At 40.4% G+C, this 26,889-nt stretch overlaps 2 protein-coding genes across 3 annotated transcripts; both read left to right on the forward strand.

Moving 5' to 3' along the window:
• The first annotated feature begins 538 nt into the window (after positions 1-538).
• On the forward strand, positions 539-9,730 carry znf865 (zinc finger protein 865). The gene is made up of 4 exons (XM_060865853.1): positions 539-945; positions 1,449-1,539; positions 3,249-3,486; positions 3,813-9,730. The coding sequence occupies exon 4, from the start codon at positions 3,864-3,866 to the stop codon at positions 8,439-8,441; it is 4,578 nt and encodes a 1,525-aa protein (XP_060721836.1). The 5' UTR covers positions 539-945; positions 1,449-1,539; positions 3,249-3,486; positions 3,813-3,863; the 3' UTR covers positions 8,442-9,730.
• Positions 9,731-11,177: 1,447 nt separating this feature from the next.
• dbpa (D site albumin promoter binding protein a) lies at positions 11,178-25,296 on the forward strand. 2 transcript variants are annotated; one of them, XM_060865854.1, is made up of 4 exons: positions 11,178-12,098; positions 13,111-13,527; positions 19,686-19,951; positions 21,549-25,296. In XM_060865854.1, the coding sequence occupies exons 1-4, from the start codon at positions 11,921-11,923 to the stop codon at positions 21,762-21,764; spliced, it is 1,077 nt and encodes a 358-aa protein (XP_060721837.1). In that variant the 5' UTR covers positions 11,178-11,920; the 3' UTR covers positions 21,765-25,296. The 2 variants fall into 2 exon arrangements, with proteins under 2 accessions (XP_060721837.1, XP_060721838.1); XM_060865855.1 differs by having other exon boundaries at positions 11,180-12,098; positions 19,686-19,933.
• Positions 25,297-26,889: the final 1,593 nt, after the last annotated feature.

Below are 26,889 nucleotides of genomic sequence, written 5' to 3' on the forward strand. Positions count from 1 at the left end.
TGCCTTACTATTGTACTACATTTCCCCTCATTATAGTTAAGTTGTTCCTTCCAGACAACTGTTTTTAATCTTTATTATTATTATTATTATTATTATTATTATTATTATTATTATTATTTATTATTATTATTGTTGTTGTTGTTATTATTATTAATATTGTTATTGTTGTTATTTTATTATTATTATTATCATTATTGTTACTAATATTATTATTATTATTATTATTATTATTATTATTATTATTAATTTTACACTCGATAATCATAACAAGACAAAAACGTTCAATCGGTTTATATTCGAGTAGCAAAAAGTATTAAAAAGTTTCACACATTTTGCGTGAGTTTTATTTATTTTTGCACATTTTTTTTTGTTTTTTGCAATATATTTAATCTATTTTATTATCATTCCAAGCACTAAGACGAGTCTTAAACCCAACGTAACATCCGACTAATACTTTTAATCTCAAACTCTCAAATAAAAAATTCTAACGTGTACTTTTTAATCCTGCAAAACAATTTATCACGTTTCAAAATAAATAAAATACAAAAAAAAAAGCCGGACGCTTTATCGTGCGACACCATCCGGAACTGTATCACTGCCCGGAAACGACCACTGTGAAACGAACATAAGCGCCTACAGGAAGACGGGGACATTAAAAAAAATGACACAAGGGGGAAAAATATTTGGCTAATAATTTTGATTAAAGCAAAGGAGAAACCCGACGAAGGACGATTTCAATTCATGCGCGGTTTAGAGAGCGAATCTACGTCAAAGCGGTCGGTTAGCATTAGCCAGCGATCCGAAGCGGAAACACTGGGGTTTGGTTTAACGGGGCGACAACAGAGCTGTCGGGCCAATGGATAGGCCTTTGAAACTGTTTTCGACGGGAGGATGGAGGAAAAAATGACCCGCTAACCTGAAATCGGAAACCGCCTTTGTGTACATGTACGTTTTCGGCGCCTTTTTTTTCTCCCTCTCTCCTGCATATAAACTCTTTTCGTGGTGTACTTTCTGAAGCTCGTACACGAAGCTACACCATGTACCGAGTCTAGTTTAACGGTGCACCGATGAACGCTGTAACAGAATACCGTGTTTATTTAGCTAACGTTAGCTTGCTAGCTAACAAGCTAGCTCGATAGCAGGCTTGCTAACACACACACACACACACACACACACACACTCTCTCTCTCTCTCTCTCTCTCACACACACACACACACACACACACACTTTTTAAAACAACCAACTATATAATATAATATTTTATACTAATATAAATGGAACGGTTCGTATATTAATATTATTTACGCCAAAATGTCTTTGACTTGCTTGGAATTTTGATATGCGTTAGCTATATATATATACATAATATATATTTTTAGCATTTTAAATATTTTATTTTGTACTTTTGAGGGATGTGATTATAAAAAAAAGCCTTCATTCCCTTCAGTCCGTGTCCTTATCCGAGCTAAGACAAAACTCGCTGTAACCGGAGTAAGAGCACCGACACTGAACACTTTCAGCACAACTCCTCGACTTTGGTGAGTTTCTCCGTGGTTTAACAAATCTTACTTATTTACTTTGGGCTTTGGTTTTATATTTGTACACAATCATGCATTGCTTAAATCAAAGCTTTAACCGGTGTTAAGGTGAGGTTACTTAAACGTGTATGTATGTGTGTGACACAGACGTCACTGTGTTTCGAGGCTAATCCTGACATTTAAAATAGAAACTCTTAACGTTGCTCGGATTTGCATCAATATCTTTATTTGTATTGAGTTTCTTTTCATTCTAAAATACTTGACGAGGCAGTGACAAGTATTTATTTGTATTGAGTTTCTTTTCATTCTAAAATACTTGACGAGGCAGTGACACCTCGATAAAGCTTCATTTATTTACTTTGTGCCTACATTAGAAGTGAATGAGATGCATGTCCCAGTGCACCACATTATTATTATTATCAATGATTTTATATCTAGGGATGGATTTATCTTAAAAAAAAAACAAAAAAATAATCTGCAAAAACTGTGCCATGTTACACGGTGTATGTTGGGTGCAGGTTTTTTTTTTTGTTTGTGATGCATTTCTATGAGAAATGTACGACACAGTTTAGTTCGGTGCTTTCTTCTAGTTTCAGATTTTGACCCAATGTGTCCTGAATTTGGGATTTTGGCCTGGAAATTATAATCCGTGTTTTATCGGGTAGAAAAAGTGAACATAGAAGTAGAGAAGACAACAGACATGCTGTATGACAGGTGTGTTGATTTTGGGGGTGTGGTGGCTATATAAGACATGACCAGCACAACAGCTTAGATTGACTGTGGAGATACTAGAATGAATGTTCATGCTTTGGAATGAGATGTTTTCCACAGTTTACAGACCTAGATGTGAAAGAACCAACACCGCTGCCAGGGGCTAGTTGTATGGCACTGTGAGCTTGTAGGAATATATACCAAAGTTAAAAATAGTACAGCATGTTAGTGAAAATATTTAAACCAATAATGGCAACTTTTGAATTTCATTATTTAAATAAAAGCCTAGCGAAAGGTGAACGTTCAGAAAATTACCTTTATGGACACACAATAAATGCCCAAATGTTTGTGGACACCTGATCATCACACCCATATGTGCTTCTTCCCCACAAAATGTGAAGCATACAATTTTAGAATGTTTTTATATGATATGTTTTAACAATTTCCCTTAACTGGAGCTAAGAGGTCCAAACCTGTTCCAGCATGTCCAGGCCCTCATGAAGGTCCATGGTTCACCCAGGACCTCAAGTGTCCTACACAAATCCCTGATCTCAACCACACTGAATGTGTTTGGGACAAACTGGAATGCCAACTGTGCTCCAGGCCTCCAACATCAGACCCTGGCCTCGCTAATGCTCTTTTGGCTGAATGAACACAAATCCCCTCAGCCATGCTTTAAAATCAGTGGAAAGCCTTCCCAGAAGAGTGGAGGACTTTATGACAGAAAATTGAAGGGATGAATCTGAAATGGTATATTCAACACTCCTATATTGCCAAATATATTATTATTCAATAACTAAGGTATGCAAAGTAGGCACTTGTAATAACATTTGTTAAAATTCTTTAAAATCTTTAGTTATATTTATATCCCCCACCCCACAGCTTTTCTATATTTCTTGCAGCCTGAGCAGTCATGGATCCGTGGCTATTTGACTACTGAATTCATGTTTAAACTGTATCAGAAATATATTTTGATCCTTGTTACATTTTTTTATTAGAATGAGGTTGCTGACGTCAGACTGAGGCAAGAACTACGGGATAATAGCGCTACTGGGCTCTTGGTCTTCCAACTACGGACTTCATCCCATTCAGTGGACATTGTGTCATTGCATCTTTAACCTTTTCACTGTGATTTGAACTGAACCGCAGAGACGACATTTAATAAGGAACACACAAATGGGGACCATTTCTTTAAATGCCTGTGATATAAATAAGTAAGAGAACATTCCCTCACCGGTAAGATTTTAGATTACTATGAGCAGCAAATTCTAAACTAAATACTGTTATTATATATACTGTTATACAAATAAATGCAGTAACGAATGTGATGTGGATTATATATAACTTAGAAGATTATGAAATGGCTTAGGCTTCCACTGGTTTACCAGGAGTTATTTATTTATTTATTTATTTATTTATTTATTTAGTGTGTGTGACTGAGACTAGATCTGTTGAATAATTCTTTGCATGTAAATAGATTTTTGTGAATTTGAGATAAATATGTGTAACTAAATGACACAAATTTTTGCAAATCCTTTAATTAAGTGTTGTTTTTACTGCAGCAACAAGGGAAGCAGAAGGAACGAGAGGAGAGTCCCTCAACAGTGAGGGAAATGTTCCAATTTGGAAAGTACCCTATGGACATTTTAGAAATGCTTAGTGGTCACCAGGCTCATCAGTTCAAAGGCCTAGGGTTTGAACGACAGCTGCAGCACCAACAGCAACTTCAACACCAGCAGCAACTTCAGCAGCAGCAACAACAGGGTGAGGCTTCTGGAGCTCTCCTCTCTGGGCTCGGCTTAGGTTCTCTTCAAGGATCTAGAAGTAATGCATTTTCAGATTCCTCGTCAATTTTTGCCAAAATGAGTGCACCACCTCCACCCATCCCCCAACAAACACAGGCTTCTTCCTCACAAAGCTCTCGCAAATCTAGCAAGATGAGCAGCAGCGGCAGTTCAGCTTCTGGATACCCTCAATTTTTGCGTCCATTTCACCCTGCAGAGGCTGCTCTAGCACAGGAGCAACTTCACTCAGGGATGGGACGGTTTGATTTTGCAGGAGGTACTAGTACTGGTGGTTCTGGTGTAATTGGAGGAGTTGTAACATCTGCTCCCCCACCACCTCCACCACCACCCCTGCACCCTGGTCTCTCTGTGCCTCAACCATCGCCTGGACCGTCTTCTTCAACACCTTCTCCCTCCAGTTCAACCACCACTTCCAATAACCCTGCTACCAGCAGTAGTACAGTAGCTGGACTGGTTGGGGCTCCGTCTGAAGCACGTAGTTTACACCAGCAATTTAGTTGCATGCTTGCAGCCAACCAATACTTCCTTTCTGGAATGCATACCAATGCTAGCCTTGAGCAGTTCCTAGTTCAGCAGGGTCCCCATAATCATCTAGGTCTTACAGACTCAAACACGGGTCTAGCTCCTCCCCCAGCACTTCACCCCACTCACACACATGGCCACCCAACCCCTCAGCCTCAGCAGCAACAGCAGCAGCTACCACCACATGCATTATCTCACACTCACACCCATGCCCACCCACATCACCCTCTTCATCCTGCACCTCAACCATCGCCACTTAGTGGATTTGATTTTCAAGGGATCCCTGTTCTTTCCTCCAATCAGCTAGCTTCCCTAATGCAACAGGAAGCAGGTCTTCCTCTCCCACTTCCACTTCATCTTTCTGCCCCAAAGGATGATGGGAAAGGGGATGGTACCTCTGCGGCTGGAGGAAGCGGAGGTAGTGGCAGCAGGAGAAAGAAAGCAATGGCTGGATACCTGCCCCAGAGGAAAACTGATGGCAGTAGTGGTAGTAGTAGTAGTAGTACTAATTGCCATAGTAGCTCTGGGGCACATGGCCATGATGGGTCTTCTGGCCTTGTTGGTGGAGGTGCAGGGGTTGGCATGAGAGGTCTTGGTACTGACCCCTCAATCCTCTCATCTTCAACACCGTCCTCCTCCTCTTCTTCAACTGTCTCTTCCTCTGCCCCCTCCTCAAATTCTGCCTCTGTTTTGGTATCAAATGTTTCACAGATACCCAAATCTGATGATCAGTCTGCAATGACTCCCACTGTTACTCAGCCCGAGCCTTATCACTGTGGAGAGTGTGGCAAATCATTCACACACCTCCCTAGTCTCCGTAGACACATACGTAGCCACGAACAAGGGGGTAATGGTCCCAATAGCAGCGTTAACACAACTCCAAACACAGTCCATCAACACCAGTCAGATACAAGTCTCCCTCACTCAACACAAGATGGCATGAATCAGCAAAATGCCCATCATCAACACGAACCAAATCAGACCAATCCAGACCCTTCCTCCTCATGCCCAAGTCCAGATAAGACATACTGTTGCAGTGAATGTGGGAAAGGTTTTAAGAAAAGAGGACATCTCCTTCAGCATGGCGTTATACATTCTGGTGCACGACCATACGCTTGTTCGACCTGTGAGAGGTCTTTTAACCGGCGTGAATCTCTTACTCGTCACGAGAAAATTCATGAGGAAAAACCTTACCGCTGTCCAGCCTGTGATCGCTGCTTTAGAGAGAGTACCTCTTTGCTTAACCATGCCGCTTCTGGCTCCTGTGGCAAACCTGGCAGGGGATCAAGTTCACGAAGCAGTGATGGCAGTTCAGTGAGTTCTGATGACAAGGTGGAAGGCAGTGAATACCGAGGTGGACAAATAGGAGATGAAAAAGAATTGGGTTATGAGAAGGCTGAGGGAGGTGCAACAGAGATGTCATGTGATGGCCTGTATCGACAGGGGAGAGGAGGCAATCCGAATACTGGCGATAAGCCAGAAGGAAAATATAATTCGGCGTATACTAGAGATCCGTACCAAACATCCTATAGAGTTGATGATTATCGTCGAACGCAGGGTAGCCTTACCTCATACTCTGGAGATGGCTCTTGTACTAACAGCATGTCAGGCCCTGCCCTCAGAAAAGCCCCCCTAGCTCCAACATTGCACCCACACCCTCCAAATCAGCAACAGCATCACCATCACCAACAGCAGCCACATCTTCCTCTTTCCTCTCTTCTAGATGACTCAGAAGATGAAGTCACCAGCAGTGCCATGTCTGCGATAGCTGCAGCTGCTGCTGCCTCTGTCTTGCCTGAAATAAACAACGGTGGTGGAAGAGAGGAACGAAGAGATATAATTGGAGGGTTATTAGGGGGTCTTGGTTTTGGGTCTCTGGGTGGCCCATCTTCTACATCTGCAGGAAACGGAAGAAATGATGAGTGTTTGAACGGATCCATGATGCCTTTGTCTCATCCTGCTCAGCAGCAGCAGCAGCAGCAGCAGCAGCAGCAGCAGCAGCCTAACTCTCAAAATGCCACATCTAATGCCAAACCGAAGAGGCCAAGAAAGCCCAGACAAAAGAGGGAACCTAGGCCTGGTGGTATCTCGGGAGAGGCTGTAAAGCGCAGGCGGAATAACCAGAATGGGGCTCGTGGGGATGGAGCAGAAAGGCCTTATTTATGCACTGTTTGTGGGCGTGGCTTTGGCAGACGCGAGACTCTCCGCCGGCATGAGCGTGTTCATACAGGAGAAAAGCCATTCCATTGTGATGTTTGTGGCAAAGATTTTCGAGAGCCTTTCCATCTTACTAAACATCAGACTGTTCATTCTGGGGAGAAGAACTACAAATGCTCCCTTTGCGGAAAAGATTTTGGGTATGCACAGAGTCTGAAAAGGCATGAAAAGCTACATCTCAGAGGGGATTTCAAGCCAAGACGGAGTAAAACCAAGTCTTCGGCAAATCAAGGAGGGACAGTACATCAAGATGGCAGTCAAACAACCCCTGGATCATATTACCCTTTTTCTCAAAATAAAGCTCAAGGATCCAGTGCTAGCACATCCAACCAGCCCCCTCCTAAGCTTTATACTTGTGAAATTTGCTGGAAGTCATTTCGCCATCACTTCCATTTGACTGCTCACCACCAAGCCATTCATGAACATGGTGGGGAGAAGCTGTTTTCGTGTGAGGTGTGTGGAAAAGCTTTTGCTTACTCTAACAGTCTGACAAGGCATCGCTTATCTCAGCATGGTTTAGCACGTGCTGGACCAACCCCCCAGCCAACTTCAAGTGGATCTGGTGGAAATGCATCGTCCTTAACTGAAAGCGAGGCTGCCACTAATGTTCTCCTTAGTCTGGCTCCAGATACTGAAAGTCATACTGTGCAGCAAACACATTCGACAATTGCTCATACACAGCATCTACACTCACAACCTGCTGGCTATTCCCCACTCTTCTACACACCAGAGTCAGGTCCTCATAGTTCGAATACCAATGCCCCTTCACACACCCAACACCCTCACTACTCACACTCCACTATAGGGCCTCTTACCCATCAGCAACCTGTAAGCGGTAAGGGACAACAGATTTATCAAGGAATTACTGGAAACCCAATTCATTCTGCTCCACCTCATATCCACATTTCATCCTCTCCACTCCACATTTCTCAATACCAACACCAGCAGCACTCTTTCCAAATGCAGCCCCAGCATCTACATCAACTTGTACAAGTGCATGGAGATGTTGCCCAGAAAAAGAAAAAAAAAAAAAAGAAAACAATTAGATTTGTAGGTGGGGGGCAACTGATTGGCGGGTTGAGTGAATTTGAGAATGCAAGATGGCACGGATTTTTGCAGAGAAAAAAACACAGGCTTCAGCAGCAACTTAAACGGAAAAGGTGGATAGCTCAGTTAAAATGGGCCAAGTATACTGGAGGAATTGGGATTCATTTAGGAGTTGGTACTTGGCGCGTGGGTGGGCTGAAAGTGAGAGGTTTGAGGTCTTTGATGATTCCCTTAAGGTTCTTTACATGCCCTATCTGTCCTTCCACCACCTTTACACGACGTATAACCCATTCAGTTCATCGTGTGATAAGGCACCCACCAAGGAAACATGGCTGTCGGGCCCGCCTGCGGTGTATAGTTTGTGGTAAGCGCTCTCGAAGGCTCCTCTCAGCTCTTCGCCATCGGGCTCGGCACCTCTCCCAAGGATCTTTCGCTTGCCCCCAATGCCCCTCACGGTTCTGGAATGCTGCCCTATTACAGAGGCATAAATTCGCTTGTAGACGAGTTGGCGGAGGACGAAAAACACCAAAGGGGACTTATTCTCAGAAAGGAGAGTTTTATATGGAAAGATCAAGTGGCATTGTAGATTACAGGCACTAAGTATTTTTCACTCTGAAGAAAATATGACCGTCGAAACTGATGAGTTTTAAAACCCTCGAGACCCCTAATGCACAGTGGAAGTTCTGCATTGAATCCACTACATATTTACAGTCACCCACTCTTAAAGATGGTCTCTGGTGTCAGCCAAGGGAGTGTCTCTCTTATAACAACATAAACATTAAGCCTGTATCTAAAAAAGAAAAGACAAAACACACATCCATAAAGGACATGGATCTGAAACATGGTTTCTCCAAAGGGGAAGAATATTTTAGATTATGGGACTATTTGGTAGCACCTTTGTTGTTATAGTAGCATCTCTATCCTCTAAAAAAAAAAACACATTCATTACGTATTTTCATAACCCTTTTTTTTTATTTTTTTTTGTGATAATGAATGCAAACCAGTAAGAGTGAACAAATCTCAACGGTAACATTTTTTTCCTCTAAGTGACTTTCCCCTTATTACTTAAAAATTTTGGACAGTATAGTCTTTTATTTTCAAATGTATGTAACTTTCTGTTTCTTGTGGCCTGTGCCCTACCCCCAGTAGTCTTGTGTTTATAGAAATGCTTGTCCTGGGACTAATATTGCTGGTCGGAAAAGTTGTTGAACATAATAGTTTATTCTCTAAGGACAAACATACTAAGACACTTAGGTTTTCAAACCGTAACATGGAAAACTAATACTTATTCTTGCCTCAAATGTTCAAATCATGTCAAAATCATTGCATAACAGATGGGGTGGGGGCACCATAGCTCAATAGATGCCATGTTCCATAAGGTTAATGTCACCTGTTTTTTAAGAAATATGTAATTTTGTAGGTATTTCTATGACAAGTGTTATATCTTTGGTTGTGATGGATTGGCCCGAGTAAGAGTGGAGAAACCAGTCCGTACTGTAAAATGCGTATTATATTTTATGTATCAATTGTTTTTGTTGCTTTTTTTATTCCTCAGAGTGCAAGTTTTTTAATCATTTGTACTATTTGTGGTTGGGCGTGTATGTATGTTTTAAGATGAGGGGAATATATGTATCAATGTGATTTTTTTTTTTTTTTTTTTTTTTTCCTTTGCTTTTTAACCCCCCCCCCTTGTCTAATCTAAACAAGTATAGCACAGGTCCCCAACACTATTGTATACATTTCAATACTTTGCTTAGCTCCTCTGTCCCAGTGTAATCTCAGTAAACTAAAATATGGCATATAAATACTAAACTATGTTTTTTTTCTGTTTTCTGCAACAGCAAAAACTAGTAAATCACACCAAAAACCAATAAAAAAACTGAAAGTCACGCAGGATAGTTTGATATTATTTTTAAGTATAAAACCTCACCCTGTTGTTTAAAGCTCTGCCTTATGACAGAGAAAGACCTGGCAGTAAAAGGTGCAGAGGGAGTTTAGAAAAGGGTTAAAATCGACCAGGTGGTATGAACCTGGCACACACAGTGCTGCTGCCTTGCCTTTCTGGAGCTATTTCCCCACTCACATGTTCTGGCACATGCCCTCTGCGGTGCCATACGCTGTTAGAGGCAGGGAGGAGAATGCCTGCAGGGTTGCCGTTGGAGAGGCACACAGCCGTCTGTTCTTCGAGTTTCTCACTCGGTGCAACAGTGAACGTGGAATGAGTTCAGTCCTGTCTTTGGTGTGGCGTGCCCCCCCCCCCCCCCCCAAGACTATGACCTCATTTAGACTTACTGATGCAAATCACACTCAACTGATTTATAATGTACAGATCCAGAACCCCCATAACTTTTTTTAAGCTATAGCTGTTAAAACCTATTTCACATTTAAGAAGCTGCAGTACACAATCTGTTCACTAGATGGTGGTAAAGGACCCATATCTGACCACTCCTGATCTTGAAAAATCCTCATACGCAGCAGTACTTAAAAATAAATAAATAAATATTATATATATATATATATATATATATATATATATATAAATGAAGTTGTGTAGAATGAAATCATAATGTGTTATTACTGTATAAGAGAATCTTATTTATAGTACAGAATATTTCCATGGCTCACACATGCACACATTCCATCCCCCTCTCCTATTTATATATGAAATGTCCAGTAACATATCTACAAACTGGAAAAAAAAGCCACTGGATCTCCAGAGTGTGTAGTTGTTGCATTAATCCACTAGATCTCCCCTATAAAGCGTGATGGTGCTTTACTGTCGTCTCACGCGGCCCTAGCAATAGAGGGAGCAGCAGGGGGAGGAGCTAGTCTCTTAAATCGGACCAATAGGAATCGGTGAAGCGCCAGCAGTGACCTACTTTAGTCCAATCACAGCGCAGGATGGCTGCCGGTAAGGTAGTAACCGCGCGTGCACAGGCCATGTGCTTGAGTTGGGCCACGAGTTTTCTTTTTTAAACATAATAATAACTATAATAATAATTATAAATATAATAACTATGATGACTGATATCAGTTTTAAGTGTCGTTTTTAATGCATGCTATTTAAAACAGTATATATATATATATATATATATATATATATATATATATATATATATTTTTTTTTTTTTCTTCTCTAAAATAAACTTGTCATTAAAAGCATTGCATGCATTTACATCATTTTAACTCAGAACAATAAGGAAAACGTGCTCCATCGTTAATGTATATACATATGTGTGTGTATGTGTGTATATATACTGTGCCACGGGCGCTTTGGCCAAAGCTGACGTGATTAATATTCATGAGCCACGCCCACCTGTAATCGTTTATTCATGAGCAGCGCCCCCGTGAGCGGTGACGTCACGCGCGCTCGCCCGTGTTCGTTCCAGCTGACCGTGTAGCCGCGATTCCGTGCGCTCGTTCCACTGACACGGACCAGGCGCTGGGTGACAACAGCAACAACAACAACAAATAAATAACGACAGGGAAGAGACACGTGACAGCAGATCAGATCGTTCCCGTGTGTGTGTTATTAAGTGACGTGTGGAGACGTGGAGCGCAGAGACGATTTGGAGATTTTTTTGTCGCCTGAAACGCGTCTGGCTTTAATGGACGCTTGGCGTTTCCAGATTAGTCGCTTTTTCGGGGAATAATAGCTTGCCCGGGCCCGAAGGAGCCCCAGCTGGAGTTGGTGTAAAATGTCAGCAGCAGATAAACGGACTAAGCCCCGGAGAACACAGCAACACCGCCAGCTTCTGTTCCTTCACTGTAACTTGTGTTGAGCACAGAGACCGAGACGCGTCCTGGGCGCCAGGTTTAAACGGTTCCTCAACCACAACATGGAGCTCGGTGCTGCTCCATAGGGACATCGTTTTGCGTCCGTGTGCAAATTGTAGGGAAAGATGGATTAATACTAAATCACTTTATGGAAGCGTTCAGGATGCGCTTTGAGGTTTAAACCCTCTCCTTATCATCAATGGTCAGCTGAGCTGCTTCATCCGGACGCAGTTCCTTATCATCACTTACTGGGCTTTGTGATTGTGATTTAAAAGTGAACCCAAGCCAAGTACAATCAGGCGATGTCCAGGCCTCTCTCTCAGCTTCTACCTCCTCCAGATATCCCCTCTGGAGGCAGTGCACAGTTTGGTCCTACTACAGCACCCAATGGTCACCTGGGCACAGTGGCCAGTCTAAAGTCTCTCCTCCAGCTTCCCATTAAAGGAGACATCAGAGGGAAAGACTGCTGTGAGATGATTGGTAAGTCTCTCTCTCTCTCTCTCTCTCTCTCTCTCTCTCTCTCTCTCTCTCTCTCTCTCTCTCTGTCTTTCTGTCTCTGTCTCTGTCTCTCTCCTCTCTCTCTCTCTCTCTCTCTCTCTCTCTCTCTCTCTCTCTCTCTCTCTCTCTCAGTGTTAATTTTAAGGCCTACAACCTCAGTGATGTAGTCTAAATTGGTAGTAACAGTATAATTACTATACAGCTTGCCAACATATATAATAATTTAATTAGTGATTATTTTGTGGTTAAAAAGAATGAGCTTTTTTATTGTGTTCATAATGGTGAGATTTATTTTTTGATATTAAAATGCAATTTGTGATTCTTTCTGCATTGTCTGCCTCATCTAGGAAAAAATATCTACATCGTTTAATGTGTATTTCTGCCTGTAGTGGTCAAGATGTCAGTAATGTATGATGATGTGAAGTTAATAATAAAAAAAAGGGTAAACAAAACCTTCTGAGCATCTTCAGATTTAAAATGCAGAAGTTATATAAAGACACTGTCAGTAAGGATAGCTCAAATTTTCACATGAAGATTTGTATGTTGGCTCCGGTTGCAGAGCTTTTTCTCTTCAGCGTTTATTTAACGCCCTCAAATACACCCACACAATTTCCTTTTCTCACTTCTTGTCCTACTCCTTTTAGTCCCCCTCCTCCAATATCTACAGCTCTTTTTTATCAACCTCGGACCACCTCACCTTAACGCTTCACTCTTTGATTATCACTGTTTTGATGTACTAGCCAATGTACTATTCCTGTCATTCCTCCTTTTCACCCCTCAGCCCAGATACCAGGTTTGATTCTAAGCCTACAGCTTGTATGGTTTGTGACACCCACCCTTTATAAACGAGCGTCTCTATTTATAGATTTTGAAGCATGCATTTTAAGGTCTAATACCATTATTACAACAAACTCTTCAGAAGCAGGATGTTAGGCTTGGAAGATGGCAGCAAGTCTTTCTAATATAACAACCCAAATATATGAATTTGTTCTAGATCAAGACAAACCGTTGGACTCTGATGAGGATTCATTGGGTGGAATTGGCAATGGGGCCAGTGGCTCTATTCGCACCTCTTCCCAGACCACTTTCCTGGGGCCGTTGCTGTGGGAACGCACTCTACCATGTGATGGTGGCTTATTCCAGAGGCAGTTCATGGACTTGGAGGAGTTCCTGACGGAGAACGGCATGGGGTGCATGCCACTGGGTAACACCTCAGGTGCTCAGGCTCTCATCCCGTCACAGAGCATGCAATCAGCCATTCCAAGTCAGAGCTCCTCACCGTCTCCAGGCTCATCCTCTGCGTCCTCCATCTCTTCCCTCTCATCTTCGTCCTCCTCATCATCACTTCTGGGACTAGATGTGCCACAGGTCCCGACCCCGGGAATGCTGGGAAGCCCTGAGTGTCTGCACGGTAAGCATTAGGCGGCGTTCTCAGAGAATTTTTGTAGTTTGGCAATAACGCATTGACATGCATTGAGGAAATTTATTGTAGGTCAAATGTATGTATTTTGCGGCCGTGCGTAGAATTGAGGCTTGTCATGAGTTGAATTTAATGTGGATTGTCAGTATCAATTTAATTGTTGAAGGGGTGTAATTTTTATACACTGGCAAGCACTGATGCCACTGGCAACCGCTGACCTTTAAGGAGTGTGTGTATTAGTACATGTTTGTCCAGGTTTTTTTTTGGCAGCGAGTGGAGGTGGATTTGAATAGCCTAAAAATGATGGGATATATACTACAAGGACATCTGACCATCACACCCACATGTGCTTGCTGAACATCTCTTTCCTGTTTTAATGTGCTCCACTATTTTATGGAGTCCTTCCACTAGATATTGGGGTGTGACTTTGGGAAGTTGTGTTCATTCAGCAACAAGAGGTCCCAACAGTGGCAATTTGTCAGAGCCTTAACCACTTGAGCTTCTAGTGAGGTGAGGAGGTCTGGGGTTCAGTCGGTGTTCCAGTTCATCACAAATGTGTTCAGTGGTGTTGAGTCAGAGTCAGGGTTCAGTGCAGGACACTCGAGTTCTTCACTCCAACCTTCACACACCATGTCTACATGGAACTCTGTGCTTTGTGTACAGGGACGTTGTCATGATGGAACAGGTTTAAGACTCTTAGTTCCAGTACAGGGAAACTGATAATCCTTTAGCACACAGACATTTTATACAATTGTGTGCAGTTTTGGGAAAAAAGACATATGGGTGTGTGATGTTCAGGTGTCCACAAACCTTTGGTCATATATCATATATTTGTGCAGACGGGTGAAGTGGGTGAAGGCTGCAGATCTATGGATGTTTTTTATCTTGACTCCAGGAGCAAGTGCACTGTTATGAATTTGAGCTGCACAGGCTCACTGGTTAATTTTGCAGTGAGGCATAAACTAGCTTCCCAGAGGCAGTTGGGTTCTCGTGTCCAGTGCAATAAATTTTAATAAAATGGAGCTTGCTTTGCTCCAAACTCCAGTCCAAATGTTACAAAATAGGCCACTACATATGAAAGTTGATCACATGGCTATTTGTGCATCGTTTGTTTTTATATAAAAACGTTTGGGTTAATTGGAGGCTAAAACATTGCCCTTTGTATTCAAAATAGAAAAATGGTCCTTTTTATAGTAAGCTGGCTATGACTGTTTTTGTTAACAAAAGCTTTAAAAAACCTTCAGAAATCAATGAATATGAAAGAAATGAGATTGCAGTGTTGATGTTAATGATAACCTGACCAGCGAAGTTGGTTTCCATACACTAGCAGCAAGAGTCATACAAATAATGTAGCACCCAGACTTCTGATTTCACTTTCAAAACCCAAACAATAGCCACCATCTTTTAATCCAGAGATCCTTTTTAAATGGTAGGAGTTTAACATTTTGAGCCCAGTAGTCTGATGGTATTAACAGATGTAACATTACAATCACATTTAACATTGAGGGACACCAGAAAGAGCTTCAATGCTTCAGAGGTTTTAGATACCAAAACCTATCATTAATTATTGTGAATATTGAGAGGGGTGCCAGAACTTTATTTCAATTGTTGAGTCGAAAAAAGTTTTAAAATCAATACAAAATCAAAGTATCCTTGTATCTTTGTGACTGATGTTCTGTGCTAGTGGCAGGAACATTGTGAATTTAAATCCCAGGACAGCTAAAAGAGCCACAGTTGAGCCCTTGAGCAAGCAATTTATCCCTCAGCTGAACATTCTGTATATTTTCTTTTTAATCTTCTATCTTGTATGTTGATTTGAATAATCTAGAATTGTAGATCCATTGGAACAGAGGTCCTACAGAAACCAGAGTAAAGGAAAAAACAGCTGAGGCAATAAGCAAGGAAACAGAAAGAAAAAGAGGCAGCAAAATGGGAAAGGGAGGGGTGGACTCCAGCAGTATGTGTTTTCTTTGCGTGTTTTTGAAGCTTGTTCCCTGGTCCTCCCTCTTGCTCTGTGTCTCACACGTTGAGGCCATGTGCAGGCGACTCCTCACGTGCCGCTGCAGAGAGCAATGAGGGGAGAGTGCAAGGGAAAGGGAGGGGCATGTGAAAAAAGGGGAGGGCCAATTGTGTGTGTGTGTGTGTGTGTGTGAGAGAGTGAGAGAGAGAGAGAGAGAGAGAGAGAGAGAGATCACGAGAGCAAATCCCTTGTAGCTGTGACTTTGAGAGATAGCTTTGTCATTTCTCGCTGATGGCCCTGACAGACACGTGATACACAACACACACAGAAAACAGAAAGAACAATATAATATATTGTCCGGCAATAAGACTCGAATAAGAATCGAAGAAACACTTTATGTGCGTATGTGCGTATGTGTGTTTGTATGCGCTGGAGCAATGCTTCTCAGCCCTGGACATGGAGTTAACCCCTGTTCTGCACTGCTGTGTGTTTTCCCTCCACTTGAACTCAGGAAGTGAGTTCTCTTAATCAACTTAGTAGTTGAATCAGTTACATTTGGAGCAGATAAAAAACACTACAATGTGAAATAGTCCAGAACCAGAGCTGGGAATCTGCACTAGAGCTTCACGAATAGCCATCCAGGGGTTCGTCACGTGTGTACGTGTGTATGCTTCTGGGTGTATCACAAATGTGTAAAAACATGTTGCTCGGGACGAAGATATATAGTTAAAGACAAAACCTGGAGAAATGTCTTGACAGCACATATAAAGGAATATCGTTTAACATAATAAGTCTCAGGTTCTCTTTTGAGTTCCTCATAAGGTTTCTTCCTCATTTCGTCTCAGGGAGATTTTGCCTCACCACCATCACCTCTGTTATTCTCATTAGACCTAAAGGTTTATCATTTATTTTTTGAATTGATATATTTCTCTAAAAACAATAATATTTACACATTATACTTCAAATGTAGGATTTTTTACTCCCTGGTACAAAAATGTTGGGGAAGAAGAATAAAACCTTTATTATGTGTTCATGTGACATTAAAAAGCAGAACCTTGCTAATCTTATTGCTAGTCGCTAACATCGGCTGTTTTAGTAAGCTGGTTGTTAGTAGTCACGATATCGTCAGTGACAGATTTTGTTTATTTTTACTGCTTCAGAAGTCGGAAGCGGGATCATTCTGATAGCACATGAAGGCAACATAAGCAAAACTCACGGCCATTTTAGAGAAAGGCTTAGGATCCTTTAGCTCACTGGTGGTACGAGTCTGTCTGTCAAGCTTTAAAGCAACCTAAATCCTGAATGTGAAGCTGCTGGGTTTGTTTAAAATTGGATTACGATCAACAGTCATTAAATGTCCTATTAAAAAATTCAGTATGATCTGATAAGCTGTACGAATTAATATTATCGAAATATCGGCGTGGGATTTTGCGTGCTAATATTTAAACAAATTTAAACGGGTTTAAATGAATATGTGCCGCTTAAAGCTTATTATTATACTTTTTTTTTCTCTAGCTTTTACTTGTGTAGTTTAGCTAAAATTGGACGTTAAACAGCCGCTGTCTGTATTTGAACAATATCACACAGTGTCTCAAATCACACATTTACTGTTCTACATCGTTTTTGAATTCCAGCACTAACCAGTTTTCCCATTAAAATTAGTGTTGAAATTAAAAACCCTCTGCTGTCTTCTTCAAACCTCTTTAAAATCTGTTTTGCGTACCAGCTTTCTCGAATTTCTAGACGAATACGTTTACAGTATTTGGCTGACACCCATTCAGAACCATTTGAATTTTATTACAATTTTATGCAACTGAGCAGTCGAGGGTTAAGGGCCTTGCTCAGGGGCCCAGCTGTGATAGAGCTGGGATTTGAACTCACAACCTTCTGAGAACTAGTTCAACACCTTAACCGACCCACCACTTTCCACTATACATTTGAACGTACAGCCAGAGATTTAGATTTGAGACACTGCCCATGACAACAATCACAGTAACAGGAACTTTTAAAGAGACAAAGCTCATAATCCTTTCTAAACTCTGTTCATTAAAATCACAGAACATTTTATCTTTGAACTTTCTGTTTGTTCGGGGATGTTTTGGCTCAGACTTGCCGTATAGCTCGCTTCACATCTTCTGTATGCAGCGAGTGTACGAACAATGCAGCTCAAGTGCTTGTTGCTTCTGCACCCACAAGCAAAATCAGGCATCAAGGATAAACCAGGACCCAGGCCGTATCACGCTATACCGCTGTGGATTTTCCCGTGCAAGTCCGTGCAAGGAATATTTCTTTGGGTTTTAGGCACTCGTGTTACGCATATATGCTGCTGTTACAGTAATCCACCCATCCACTTCCTGTACAGTTTACCCTACATGAGATCACAGGGACCCTGGAGTCTGCGTATCCCAGGGGACTCGGGGCACATGGCACACAGGAAACCCAGGATGGGGTACCAATCCATCACAGGGCACAATCACACACCTACATGGAAGTAGTACCAGAGGAAAATAAAGAACAGGGAGAACATGCAAACTCCCCAAACACAGGACAGAGGCAGGAAACAAAACCCTGACCCCACAGATGTGATTTGCGAATTGTATGGTGGTCATTTGCCAAAAAAGTTTGAGAACCTCTGAGCTACTAGCTGCCAGAATATAGTCCTTATTGTTGTGTTATATTCTCTTCTGCAATGTTGCTCAGAAATTCAGAAAATCTCTTTCTGTTTAGCAGCAATTATTTGAAATTTATCTGGCAAATCAGTCTTGACCAGTTGGACCAGTTTGGCCTGTGTTTTGGCCACTGCTAGCTAGTCAGACTTAGCTGGATTTTTCAGCAGGGTGTTGAGGCATTTAGCTGTAGTACTTTATCCCGGACAGGGCTGCGGTAGATTCCAGGAACACTGGCCATGAGGTGGGAATACCTCGTAGATGGAATAGCAGCTAAGGCTCATTCTCACAGTCACACATATTGTTCATACCTAGTGGCAGTTTAGAGTCGCTAATCCACCTAACCAGCATGTTTTTGATCAGTGGAGAACCCAGAAGAAACCCAGACCCAGGATCAAACCCAGGAGCAATGAGGTGGCACAATGAGGAAGTTCAAAATTAATATTTGTGATTTTTGTCTTTATTATGGGATGCATGCAGCATTATTATTATTATTATTATTATTATGGTAAAAATACAAAAAACTGCAATTTGTCGAAATTGTCAAAAATGGTTTTGTACTTGAATAAAAAAATGGTTTTCCTGAAAAATGGAATTGACAGTAGAGGTGTCAGAATCAAGGGGGGAAAAACCCCGCCAAAATGCTGGCAATGTAGCCTGGTTTATGACTGACCCCTGGTGGCTGCAATGTGTTACTGCAGGCTGAGAAGATTTTTTTTCAGGAACATTAATATAAAGAAGTGTACTATAAAGTGTGGCACAATACAATCCACACTTATAAAGCTGTTAAAGGAATAATTTTGCCTACGTGGTATTCATATTAATATTAAAACATAGCACGTGACCAACAATGCTCATTGCCATTAGCATGTGAAAAAAGTTATATCCAATGTGAATTATATTTAAATGAATTAGATTTACTTCACTGTAAATAATTTATTAAAAAAATATGTGTGGTGCATGTAATTCATTTATATTTTATCTATAAATCTTAGGGGCAAGATTTCAGATTTGAGAAAAAAAAAAAAGATTTTTAGGTCACACGTGAATTGTCTGGGATTCCTGGGGAAAAAGCAGACGATTTCAGAGAAGTCTGACTCCTCAGCATTTAGTCCATACAGTGCAGCGGCTTTTTAGGGCTTTAGTCTGTCTAAATGTCACACCTCTCATCTCTACACTCTGCTCAAACAGATCAGGTTCAGAACAGATCAACTTTCACTCCGACTATGTTACAGTCTTTTTCATCTTGTAGAGCACTAACTAGCCAAGCAGAATCTCTGCCATGCAAACTACATCATAGAGTTACATTACGTTGTGAATTTCTAGTCCAGCGCTTGCTGCAGTCTTTAATCTTGATGAGAGTTTATCCTGGTTAAATAAAGGTAACTAACTAACTAACCATTTCAGTAGAAAGATAATTTGATGCCTTTCAGGGTGGAGTTTTCATTTTGCATAGCTGTTTAGTTAAAAAAATTGCAACCTAAGTTTAAAATGTAATGTACTGACATCTGTGTCTGCCTCAGGAGGACAGGCCATGCAGCAGGACCCATCACCAAGCTCTTCCTGCCCACCTCCACCAGTACCCAGCACCGGTGCCCCTGCAGCGGATGTCATGGTGAACTTCGACCCCGACCCTGCCGACCTGGCTCTGTCCAGCGTACCGGGCCAGGAGGCGTTCGACCCACGTCGGCATTGCTTTTCTGAGGAGGAGCTCAAGCCTCAACCTATGATCAAGAAGGCTCGCAAAATGTTGGTGCCCGATGAGCAGAAGGTAGTGTGTGTGGAGTCGGTGCGTATACAAAGTGGGGTCCGAATGTCTGAGAACACACAGATTTATTTTTTTTTTATTGCAAGTTATTAATGTGTCTGTTGTGGGTTTGATTCTAAGCTCAGATATGAACTCGGTGCTTTGTTTCATTCAGGGCTTAAATCATGTTTAATGATATTGACCAGGTTAACGGTTTTGAACAAACGGACAGATGTTCCTCTTGTCCAATCGAAGCCGTGTTCAGACGACACTAAAATGGATCATAGGCTTTTACACAAACTTGTGGAGTCTGTGTCGGCTGCAGTGCAAGCTGTCGTTAAAGTAAAAAGGAGACTTATACCAAATGCTAGACCGAAAAGCAAAAACCAAGTACTGAGAAACTCATAAAAATAAGTTTTCACTCGAAATGTTAGTGACTGTATCACAGTACTGAAAATAATAACGTGTTAAATTATAAACGATGGCCGGAGAGAAGCGTTATCGCCAGCGCTCTCAGACTTTTGGACCCCAATAAAGTGTGTCGAAACACTGTGTGTATGTGTGTGTATGTATATGTGTGCACATATATGCATGTGTGTGTATATGTGTGTGTGTATGTGTGTGTATGTATTTGTGTGCACATATATGCATATGTGTGTGGTTGTGTATGTATGATTTTGGGTGTGTGTGTGGGTGTGTATGTGTTTGGTTGTGTGTATGTTTGATTGTGTGTATGTGTATATGTATGTGTATATGTGTGTATGTGTTTGATTGTGTGTGTATGTGTGTGTGTGTTTGATTGTGTGTGTATGTGTGTGTATATGTTTGTATGTCTTTGATTGTGTGTGTATGTTTTTGGTTGTGTGTGTATGTGTGTATGTGTTTGGTTGTGTGTGTATGTGTTTGATTGTGTGAGTGTGTTTTTGGTTGTGTGTATGTGTTTGATTGCGTGTATGTGTGTATATGTGTGTATGTGTTTGGTTGTGTGTATGTGTGTGTATGTGTTTGGTTGTGTGTGTATGTGTTTGGTTGTGTGTGTATGTGTTTGATTGTGTGAGTGTGTTTTTGGTTGTGTGTATATGTGTGGTTGTGTGTGTATGTGTTTGGTTGTGTGTGTATGTGTTTGGTTGTGTGTGTGTGTATATGTGTTTGGTTATGTGTGTATATGTATGTGTTTGATTGTGTATGTATGTTTTTGGTTGTGTGTGTATGTGTGTGTTTGATTGTGTGTACATGTGTGTATGTGTGTATGTGTGTGTCCCTGTTTACACGAACATCACAGTAGTGAGAAGTCAGAAACATTCACTCTTACAGGAGTAGCAGCAGTTGCGCTAATTGTATTACTGTCTTATGTTAGCAAACTGAAATCTACCCACGCGGTGGCGAGTAATAAAAAGGTAGCACAATCTTGTAGAGCAGGTTAACATTAATGAAGAAGCTGTGAGGCTAAAGAAAGACCCGTTTTCTTAATGATTAAAATAAGAATGAATAGAAGTAAGAGGAAATAAAAGAATGTAGTGACGGTACAGTATCTGTTCCCAGAGCGCGTTGTGATTAAAGATCTATTTTACTTAATAAATGTGAAGTGAATTGATCCTGATCTCTTATCCAACCCAACTTTTCTTTTTACGTCCCAAAGGATGAAAAGTACTGGAGCCGACGTGTGAAGAACAACGAGGCGGCGAAGCGCTCGCGTGACGCACGGCGCCTTAAGGAGAACCAGATATCCGTCCGTGCCGCTTTCCTCGAGCGGGAGAACGCCGCGCTCCGACAGGAAGTGGCCGACATGCGCAAAGAGCTCGGGCGCTGTCGCAACATCATCAACAAATATGAGAATCGCCACGGAGACTTATGAAGAGGAATATTAAAGAAAGGAAGAAAGAAAGAAAGAAAGAAGGAGCAGTACGGTCTCTAGAAAAATGGCAGTTTAAGGGCAGGTCTGTCAAACCAGCGCTCAGAAATTTAGCCGAGGTTTTTTTTTTTTTCTTTCCTAAACCTGCACTTTAACACTTGCAAATCATGTTTGTTTAAACGTGTGGCATCGTGCATGGATGCAGCACTCAGTTGCTAACAGATCAGTAATCCCAGTGAAAGGGAATGCTCACAAAGTCTAGAAGAAACACTGTTCACTTTCATATGAGTTTTTCCTTCTTTTTTTTTTTTTTGACTGTCATAATTACACTAAATCCTAAATCTTTACGGGACGCCGTGGACTCTGTATTCAGTGTTGCTCAGACTTCACGAGCATTTCTTATTCTCCTTATTTTTCTCAGAAGATTCTGCAGATGATGCTGGTAATATTTTCTATGATTAAGAAAAAGAAAAAAAAAGACCTTGTATATTTTTGACACGGCTTTGGACAGAAAGAAAGAGAAGAACAGAAGAGGAAGAGGAGGAAGAGGAGGAGAAGGAGACAGCACAAAGATTTAGGCAGGAAATTTGTATATTTTTATACTTAAAGGTGCAGACAGGGAAAGAGATTTTGGAAATAATTTTTGCCTCTATATTTTATATAAACGGGTGGGTTACGGGGCATTTGTGATGAAAGAGGGCTATACGAAGATGCTTTTGAAATCAGGTTGTTTAGTGTGGCTGAACGAGAGAACGTGTGATACAGCAATGAAAGAATGAGACGAATCACGTCAAGCTCTCACGATGGACAGAGACGCGTCAGAGCAACTCGAAGCAAACCGAAGCAAACCTAAGTGTTTTGAAATCACATTATGGATTTGTACCTAATTTTCTATGTTGGATTTTTTTTTTCCTTCAGTTTTCGTGTGTTTTGTCCCAGATTTGAGAAGAAAAAGGAGAAAAGCAGGAGGTCTGGACATTACACCCTGTCACTACATTACGGATGAGGAACGGATGTACAAAAGATTTTCCATGTATATATTTAAGCGTTCAACTTTCTATTCCACATAAACACACAAACTTGGATTGCATGTGCACAAAACCAGATGTCTTTTAAGTCGCATAATACCACACAGTTATTTCAGCACAGCGCTCCCTGATCCCTCGCACCCTCGTCCTTTTCCTCACACTCGCCGATTTTCTGACGTTTTCCACCGATTCTGGTTTTAAATCGTTTATTTTGTCCAAGTTTAGTTGGCAGTGAGTGTGTTGCATGGTAGCTCATTTCTTTTCTATACTGTATGATCAGCACGGAAAAAAAAAATACCCACATGTTGTCCTTTTTTTGGTACAGATTCCTTGCACTAACCGTGTCTCTGTTTAAATCGTACGAGAAATCTTAATCTATTAGAAGTGTTGGATGTAAATTCCCAATCTATATTCTAACAAAATGAATGCACCCTGATACTACTGTAAAAAAAAAAAAGAAAAAAAAGAAAAAAGAATATACTATTATATCAAAGTTCTAATGACCTGTACGAGAGGAAAATATTCTATCACTAGGTATGTCTGTAAATATCAATATATGTGAATATGTGATTTGTAGAGGTAATTTGCATAAATGTAGTATATACAGAAATCTATTATATCACAAACAAAAGGACCTACACCCCGAACTCTGGAAACGGAACAAATTTTCAAACGAACCTAATGGAAATGTTTTGCTAAAACAAAATATTTAAGAGAATTTTAATTCCCTCCTGCTGCTCTTAGTATAAAACAATCAACTATTTATCGGCACCCTTTAAGAAAATTAGCAGAGATGGATAACTAAAAAGCGTAACGTGCAATATGTGACTTTTTTGAGATTGTATTAACATTGTAAAGTTAGTTTTTATTTCGAAAACCATTTCAGAACGATCTGTTACTCTTTCAGTTACATCTCACGAGAAGAGTTAGGCTAAACGTGTCGAGGACGCTTTGTCCACAAACTCCTTTCTATTCTTAAGGTTGTACATGTGTACAATTCAGTAACAGGTTCAACTGGATCCAAATTCAGAGACTGAGAGGATATTTGCAACACATCGCTTTTGTGTTTCTCTAAATGTTTCTGTTAAAACTGTGGAATCTTTTGGCTTTTTTTTTCTATTTCTTTTTTTTTTTTTTTTAACAAAACCTTAACCTTTTCATAACGTGAAACAGTTCATCATGACCCTCGTTGTGTTTAACAATATCATATATATATATATATGTGTGTGTATATATCAAAAGATCCTTTTTTTTCCCATGTTAAAGGATGTAATAGAGATTTTCCACATGTGCAGCCTCATATTTCTATCCCAGGGAAACAGGAAGTGGTTCAAGTTCCAACAACAGATTTCCTGTGCCAAGGCAAAAGAATCTAATAATATAAATTGTCATATTGTAATATATAATAATAATGTCAAATCGTTTGAATTTATATGAAATATTCCTTAATCGTTTTTGGCACGTGTATGTCTGAGAGAAAATATTATTTGTAAAAAAAAAAAAAAAAAAAAGAATTTTTTTTCCTTTAACAAAGATAAATAGTCTGAGTGGAAGATTTTCATTGCAGTGTGTAATGTTTATATTATATATTATACAGTCAGGTTTGCTCATTTTTATGAAGGATGCCAATAATTATGGAGGACACTGTATATAAAAAGCTCAGTGTTGATTTGCACATGACAATGTCATTTCCCCCTTTTATTTCTTGTTCTTTCATTTTCTAAATCCTTCTTCTTCTTCTTCTTCTTCTTCTTCTTCTTCTTCTTCTTCTTATTATTATTATTATTATTATTATTATTATCATTATTATTATTATTATTATTATTGCTATCATTATCAATTTTGATAATATTCCGGTTACTATTTCTCTATTCCTTTTTCTCGTGACACACTTTCTAACGAAATGCTCACCTTTGTAGTAATAACACCATCTCGGAAAACTAATATTGCCATTTGACACACTGTTGGTGCCATCGTTGGACACATCATTGGTGCCATCCATCACCTAAATCACTGTATGTGTGAGTTTATACAAGCTGGTAAAAACAAACCAGATTTTTTTTCTTCTGGAAGAATAAAATCTACTCCTTCTGCCAGCATTGACTTGGTGCAGCTTTTCCTTCCGCACATCAAAGGAGTATGATTTTTGTTACATCAAATCTTTGTAGAAGCTTAAATGGAAACTTTTGGCAGTGCTATTTTTCTATATTACCCTCTACAGGTTTCACAGGCACTGGTAGCTTATCCTCTTTTTTTCCCCCCATTGACAAGTTTCTTACCAGTTGTTATTGCGGGTATTGTATTCATCATATTTTGCCTCTTTCCATGTGGAATATTAACAGGTCCCTGGTTGTGACTGTTATTAACTACAAATACAAAGAGCATACCACTATACAAATGTATTAGAACCAATAATATCTAATGTTCTATGTGTGGAGATGCTGGAAAATGTGCTCTGGCTTTTTTCCTGACACACCAATAAATAAATGATTGCCATTATACACCAATGAGAACACTGGCTTGGTTTTTGTGTATTGTTACAAAGTGCAGATCTTTTCATTTGATTGCAGTGCTTTATGAACTGAGAGACTCGAACCCTGTTCCATCATGACAACGTCCCTGTACACAAAGCACAGAGCTCCATGTAGACATGGTGTGTGAAGGTTGGAGTGAAGAACTCGAGTGTCCTGCACTGAGCCCTGACTCTGACTCAACACCTCTGAACACCTTTGTGATGAACTGGAACACAGACTGAACCCCAGACCTCCTCACTCTTACATCATCAGTGTCTGATCTCACTGATGCTCTTGTAGCTGAATGAACACAAATCCACACAGACACACAACAACATCTAGTGGAAAGACTTCACAGGAGATTAACAGTAAATGGGAATAAATCTGGAATGAGATGTTCAACAAGCACATGTGGGTGTGATGGTCAGGTGTCCACAAACATTTGGCCATACAGACTATGAAAACTGCAGTACTGATTACTGACATGATAAAAAAAACACACTCACTCACTCACTCACTCACTCACTCACTCACTCACTCACTCACTCACTCACTCACTCACACCCTCATGAGAGAAACCCGTAACCTCGAGCGAAAGTAGAGAAAAACTACATTAGAGGTTTTTAGAATTGCTTATAAGGACAGTATGTCCAGCTATAGACAGGCACTAAAAGCTGCTAGGGCTGAGCACCTGAGCAAACTCATAGAAAATAACTTGAACAATCCCAGATTTTTATTTAGCACAGTGGCTCGAATTAAAAAAAAAAAACAAAAAAAAAAAAACAGAGCTTGAAAGAATCAGGAACAAAATAGTTGATGTTCAACATATGAGAGCATCTCATGACCCAGTCTCACATAGAGCTCTTAACTCACAACTACAGTGCTTTACAAGTACAGGACACACTCTCCCAGTTTAAATGTAGATTAAAAACGCATCTCTTTAGTCAGGCATACACATAATACATCCCATAATATTGTGCTTTAATACATCTGATCAAATGCACAATATCATCCAGTGCTTGCTAATATTATGAACAGCAGCTATGTTAATCCCTCTCCATTGCTTCTCTCTTTCTACACATCCCAAGGCATCCAGAAATTGTACCAGCTCCGACTGTATTAAATACTAGAGTACTATAGAGGAGATATGAACTCCATGTGGTCTTTTACATTAATACAACATTTATCAGACTGTATGTTTATAATCACACCCTCTAGTGTCACCCATATGAGGATGAGGTTCCCCTATGAGTCTGGTTCCTCTCAAGGTTTCTTCCTTCCATTCATGCCACTGCTGCCTGAGTCACCTCAGACTTGCTCATAGGGGATAAATACATACACATTTAAATATATCTAATATTAATCTTGAATTTTGTATTCTATTAATCTTTATATTATTCTTTATATTAACCTTTGTTTCTATATTTATGTTCTGTAAAGCTGCTTTGAGACAATGTTAATTGTGAAAAGCGCTATACAAATAAACTTGAATTGAATTGAACTTACACATTCTCACTTACTCACTCACACTCATGCACTCACTCACACACACACTCACTCACACACACACACACACTCACTCACACA

This window comes from Tachysurus vachellii, chromosome 3 (genome assembly GCF_030014155.1).
Source record: "Tachysurus vachellii isolate PV-2020 chromosome 3, HZAU_Pvac_v1, whole genome shotgun sequence".
Lineage (NCBI taxonomy): Eukaryota > Metazoa > Chordata > Actinopteri > Siluriformes > Bagridae > Tachysurus > Tachysurus vachellii.